This window comes from Ursus maritimus, unplaced genomic scaffold, assembly GCF_017311325.1.
Source record: "Ursus maritimus isolate PB19 unplaced genomic scaffold, ASM1731132v1 scaffold_5, whole genome shotgun sequence".
NCBI lineage: Eukaryota > Metazoa > Chordata > Mammalia > Carnivora > Ursidae > Ursus > Ursus maritimus.
Window position 1 is genome coordinate 82,765,423 of NW_024426663.1, and position 6,787 is coordinate 82,772,209.

Below are 6,787 nucleotides of genomic sequence, written 5' to 3' on the forward strand. Positions count from 1 at the left end.
GTGCCCTCCCTACCACCCATCACCAGCCTATCCCATTCACCCACCCCTCTCCCCTCTCAAGCCCTCAGTTTGTTTCTCAGAGTCCATAGTCTCTCATGCTTCATTCCCCCTTCTGATTACCTCCCTTTCTTTATCCCTTTCTTCTCCTACCGATCTTCCTACTTCTTATGTTCCATAAATGAGTGAAACCATATGATAATTGTCTTTCTCTGCTTGACTTATTTCACTTAGCATTATCTCCTCCAGTCCCAGCCATGTTGATGCAAATGTTGAGAAATTGTTCTTTTTGATAGCTGAATAATATTCCATTGTATATATGGACCACAACTTCTTAATCCAGTCATCTGTTGAAGGGCATTTTGGCTCCTTCCACAATTTAGCTATTGTGGACAGAGCTGTTGTGAACATTGGGGTGCATATGGCCCTTCTCTTCACTATGTCTGTGCCTTTGGGGTAAATACCCAGTAGTGCAATGGCTGGGTCATAGAGTAGCTCAATTTTTAACTTTTTAAGGGACCTCCACACTGTTTTCCAGAGTGGCTACTAACATGTTATTTTACAGACCCAATCTCTATTTAATCTTTGGCTGGAGGTCCATTCTTACTTTGAGATTTCTCCCCTGAGGAGATATTTATTTTTAAATCCATCACATTCTGTCTTATTATATGAACATATTTTTCTTTGGTATATCTCAATCCTTTCATATCCTATCCTAGACCATGAAAACTTGAATTTTCAATATCTCCTCTGGAAATCTTCTTAGCTCTGCAATTGAGTTCTTTAGATTCCTTTAATATTTTAGGTAGTGCCACAGACTTCCTTTCATTATATAAAAAAGGTTCCCTTTCCTTTAGGTTTCAAGGATGTTTTCATACTTCCCTTTAAGCCCTCAGCAAAGGTTTCTCCAATATCCTTATGTTTCTTTCTTTTTTAAAATAATTTTTTATTATGTTATGTTAGTCACCATACAGTACATCCTTAGTTTTTGATGTAGTGTTCCATGATTCATTGTTTGCATATAATACCCAGTGCTCCATGCAACACATGCCCTCCTAATACCCATCACCAGCCTTATGTTTCTGCCAACAGTTTCTTTGAGTTTTGTTTGTTTTCCCTTTTTGTATTCTGTCTGCCACTGGATCCTATGACAACATGACATAATTTTAGTATTCTTTTTGGGTCCATGCTATTTCCAAGTATCAAAATATATTTTAGTTAATATTGTTGTGTAACAACCACTCCAAATATTAGTGGTTTAAAAATACTAAATTATTATCCTTATGAAACTCTTGTTTGGGCATGGTTTGATAGCTCATTTTTTAATACTGCCTTATGAATTATTTTATTTTATTTTATTTATTTATTTTATTTTATTTTTTAGTATATTATATTAGTCATCATACAGTACATCCCTGGTTTTTGATGTAAAGTTCAATGATTCATTAGTTGTGTATAACACCCAGTGCACCATGCAATACATGCCCTCCTTACTACCCATCACCAGCTTATCCCCTTCCCCCACCCACCTCCCCTCTGAAGCCCTCAGTTTGTTTCTCAGAGTCCATAGCCTCTCATGCTTCATTCCCCCTTCTGATTACCTCCCCTTTCTTTATCCCTTTCTTCCCCTATGGATCTTCCTAGTTCTTATGTTCCATAGATGAGAGAAGTCATATGATAATTGTCTTTCTCTGCTTAACTTATAAGGCACTGGAGGAGATAACGCTAAGTGAAATAAGTCAAGCAGTGATAGCTCATTTTTGTGTCAATTGGGACAGCTTAACCTAGAGATTCACCTCAAAAATGGCTCATTAACATGGCAGTGAATTGGTGCTAGTTGCTGATTGGGAACTCAGCAGGCTAGAGACCTTATTTTTTCCTCCATTTCTGGCCCTTCCTCAAGCTGCTTGGGCTTCTCATAGCATGGTGATTTGATCTTACATATATAAATTACACATATGAGTAGTTTACATATATAAAGTATATAGAAATGTGTATAGCCATTTATCATCATAAATTGCTTCATGAATTCATATACTCTGTGTATCACTCAAATACACTTTCTGAATAATTTCAAATGATTGAATCCTAAAGCATATAATTTTCATGTACTGCAATGTAGTATCCATTCCTATCTTGTATGATTTTAGAATGAATTATGTTTGAAATTGATTAGAGATGTCATATTTGGCATCTTATTCTCTAGTCTTATTCTCTTTTAATTCTTTAAATTTAATTGAAATAAATATGATTGAATAAGCATATAGCCTTTCAATAGCAAGGAATAAATAAGATATGGTAATTCATTCAGATTTGAAGAATTTTGACAAAAGACTATTTTAATTTGATTTTTTTCATTTCTAAACAGATAGTTCCTTAAAATCAAAATGTATAGGTCTTGAGTAATTTCTGTTTTGATTTTTTTTAAAAAATTAATTACTCTAAAACTAAGTTGCAGAGAGATTATTAGTCTTCACCGAGACCATTAGATTTATTTCCTTTAGTTAATCAGAAAAGAAGATGAAACCTTCAGCCCTAAGGTATTCCCTGTGATCAAAGATGATTCTTTAAGTTGTATAAAAGTCAAGGAAAGTAGTCTTGAGTAATTTCTTTTTTTATTTTTTTTAAAAAATTAATTACTCTAAAACTAAGTTGCAGAGAGATTATTAGTCTTCACCGAGACCATTAGATTTATTTCCTTTAGTTAATCAGAAAAGAAGATGAAACCTTCAGCCCTAAGGTATTCCCTGTGATCAAAGATGATTCTTTAAGTTGTATAAAAGTCAAGGAAAGTAGATAGTCATTTTAACATGCAAAAAATATCTGGATTTTGTTGCTCTTACTTTCGTTAATAAATTTATTGTCTATGTTACTTTATGTGGTTAATTTTCTCATGTGTGAATTATTTTTAATTCATGTAACTTATTTTGGATAGATGTTGAATTCTTCCTTTCATGATTACTATGTATTTTAACAACATTTAAATGAACATAGTTTAATCTGCTTATCTTGTACTTATGATTTTTTAAAATCACATACACCCACAGAAAACCCATTTCCAGCAAACTTCTTGACACATATTTCCTATAAGCTTATTATCCTTTTATGTTTCACATTCATGTTAATTATTTATTTGAAACTTATTTATGAAAATTATATGAAGTTATGATATACATTACATTTTTCAAAATAATTATACATTTTAAATAATTCACTCCCATCACAATTAACTATTTTTATTATACATATATATTTATATAAACATACATACATAGATGATTGATGTCATTGATGGAATTTGAACAAATCTTTTAGAATCTCTAAAAGAAGGAAAGAGAGTTTTATTACAGCCCACGTTAGGACAGCTGCCTGGGATATACAATCTCCACAAAGAAGAAAGTGCTCTGACAAATGACCATTTGGTGTAGGGTTAAATACATTTTGTTCACATCAAAGTTTACATATCACTAGACAAAAGACATTTCAGAAATTTACAGACCTTATCTTAAGGTTTTAACATGAGCAGGACAGTATGACTTCAGTCTCGTGGGAACCAGGGGTGCTGTCTACTTCTCTTCATGTTTGAAATGCTCCCTTTTATGTTTTTTTTAATAAATTAAGCAGACCTACAAAGTATGCCCTGGGCAGAAATTGAGCACATGCTTTGAGGTTTTGCTGACTCTGGTGATAGTTGAAGTATAGCTTCCCAGAAAGCCCATGAACAGAGTCCACAAACATTAACATTTGAAAATTTCCTCTATTTATCAATATCTGGCATATCCTGTGATTACAGTGCCTCAATCATTACAGTACTCTTATTGTTGAAGTCCAAAGTTCAGCACAAAAACACTATGACAATGTAAGAAAGCAGGACAAATGTAATTTTTAATTAATTTATCAAATATAAAATAAATAAATACTTCTAAAAACTATGCACACTGGCAAATTAAGAGCATAATATATTGATACAACACAAATTTCATAATCCTGATCCAATTCAGTTACTTCCAGTTTGTCAAATTACTCTCACTATAGACGTCCCAGAAAATGTTTCTCCAGCCACTTTCTCAAAGCCCCCTTGACTTCTTTATTCCTCACACTGTATATAAGGGGGTTCAACACAGGTGTGAAGATGGTGTAAAAAGCAGAGACCACCTTGTCATGGGCCACTGAACGGTAGGATTTGGGCCGCATGTAGATGAATATTATGGCCCCATAGAAGAGCCCCACCACAGCCAGGTGAGAAGAGCAGGTGGCAAAGGCTTTCTTCCGAGCTGCTGTGGACTTCATGTGAAGCACAGCAGCCAGGATGAGACTGTAGGAAGCCAAAATGAGAGACAGAGGGATCAAGAGCATCAGGATGCAGCACACATACATGAAAAACTCAAAAAGCATAGTGTCATTGCAGGCAAGGCGCACAAGCAAGGGCGCCTCACAAAAGAAGTGGTTGATTTCTCGAGAATGGCAGTAAGGGAAGCTGAGAGTGGCACCAGCCTGCATCAGTCCATCCACCCCTCCCAGAATCCAGGAGCCTGCGGTCATGTGCAAGCAGAGCTTCTGATTCATGAGGATGGGGTAGCGCAGGGGGTGACATATGGCCACATAGCGGTCATAGGCCATGGATGCTAAGATAAAACACTCACCCCCTCCCAGAGTGACAAATAGAAAGATCTGGGCTCCACAGCCGGCAGGAGATATGGACTTGGTGCCCATCAGGTAGTTGGCTGCCATTTTGGGGACTATGGTGGAGACCAGCATCATGTCCATGAGGGAGAGCTGGCTAAGTAAGAAGTACATGGGCTTGTGCAGCTGGGGGTCCTCATGGATGAGCAGGATCATGAGGGCATTGCCCACCAGGGAGGTGAGGAAGATCATGAGCACCACGGAAAAGAGGAACACATGGGTCTGAGTGTGGTTAAAGAGCCCTACAAGAATGAAGTTTATCTCTGTGGTGTCATTTGCATCTTCCATTGTTCCTGTCATGCCTGGAAAACAAGGAATGATAAGGAGATGAGAGCTGCTTGAAAGGAGGGTGAGGCATTTACTTAAGAAGAGGTGGTCAAAAGACAGAAAAAAAAATGAGGCTTGAGGGAATAATTATGCCTTTAATTTTTCACTTCCTGACAAGATGTTTGCCTTAGCATCCTTATCATATATCTCTGCTGTTATTACACAATATTTATTTATTCCAAAAAATTGGATAATAAGGATATACAGCAGTACACATTACATTTATATTACTTCTGTATATCTTGTCAGTATGCCACACATAATTTACTCATGATGTTAGGTGGAAAGAGCCTAGATGTCCATCAACAGATGAATGGCTAAAGAATTGGTACACACGCCCCCCCACAGGGGAATATTACACAACCATCAAAAAGGATGGAATCTTAGCATTTACTCTGACACGGATGAACTGGAAAGTATAATGCTGAGTGAATTAAGTCAATCAGAGAAAGAAAATTATCATATGGTTTCACTCATGTGTGGGTATAAGAAACGGTACAGAGGATCACAGGTGAAGGGAGGGAAAACTGAATGGGAAGAAATCAGAGAGGGAGAAAAACCAGGAGAGACTCTTGACTATAGGAAATAAACTGAGGGTGTCTGGAGGGGAGGTGGGTGCAGGGGATGGGATAACTGGGTGATGGGCATCAAGGGGGGCAAGTGATATGATGAGCACTTGGTGTTGCATGCAACTGATGAATGCCTGAATTCTACATCTGAAACTAATGATGTTCTATATGTTGGCCAATTGAAAAAAAGAGAAGAAAGAAAGAAAAAGAAAGAAAGAAAGAAGAAAGAAAGAAAGGGAGGAAAAGGAAAAGAAAAAGATTATGCCTTCCCAGTTTTCTAATGTTTGCGTACTTCTGTGTTGAAAGAGCCTCATAGTCATGCATTTCAGTCAATTTGATGTGATATATCTCCTAATTATGACTTTTTCTTGTTTCAAATATATATTTAAATTAATTTCTCAATATTTACTTCAATGTCATGATGAATTGTTTAATTTTTAATATACACAAAACTAAATAAAAACTACTATTACTCATTTTGTTGATGAGACATTGATTTGTCTAATTTACATGTGTGTGAAGCACATGATTTCAATATACTAGGCTTCCAGCTACCACAGATATTGCTCCAGAGCACCAACCACCATATTGGTCATGTTATCATAATGTATACTTATGATTACAAGGATTTGTCTCAGTTTGGAGACCTCACAACAGCTAATATTTATACCTAATATGTACACACACAAATGTTGATTTTAATTAAATGTGTGCATTGCAAAATGTGGGTAGTAAGGAGGGCACATATTGCATGGTGCACTGGGTGTTATACACAACTAATGAATCATCGAGCCTTACATCGAAAACCAGGGATGTACTGTATGGTGACTAACATAATATAATAAGAAATCATTATAAAAAAAAATAACTGTAGGAATGTTGATTGAACCAAGGGAATTACATAAAGGACCATCTCAGTAGGTTTCAGGTCATCCACAATACAAGCTGGGAGAATTGAGGTTAAGTGCCTGGGCTTTTGCTTCAATCAGAGCACACCTCTAAGATGTATTCCAACAATGGAAAGTTCTGAGAAGTCAAGCATACTTTTTTTTGTGTGTGTGTTAGTCCCCATACAGTGCATCATTAGTTTTTGATGAAGTAAAGCCTATTTCTTACATCCTATGCATCTCAACTTTGTCTTTTAAAAGTGAGTACATAATTACATTGCATTGTTGTTATGAGAATAAAATAACACTGTGTACATACAATAT

The 6,787-nt window shown here is 36.1% G+C and overlaps 1 protein-coding gene across 1 annotated transcript; it reads right to left on the reverse strand.

Moving 5' to 3' along the window:
* Positions 1–4,026: 4,026 nt before the first annotated feature.
* LOC103680343 (olfactory receptor 2T33-like) lies at positions 4,027–4,968 on the reverse strand. The gene has a single exon (XM_008709881.2). It carries the CDS (start codon positions 4,966–4,968, stop codon positions 4,027–4,029), a length of 942 nt encoding a protein of 313 aa, XP_008708103.2.
* Positions 4,969–6,787: the final 1,819 nt, after the last annotated feature.

Excerpts from the sequence above, each read along its gene's own strand:
- LOC103680343 (XM_008709881.2), bottom strand. The coding sequence starts at position 4,968 with ATGGAAGATGCAAATGACACCACAGAGATAAACTTCATTCTTGTAGGG.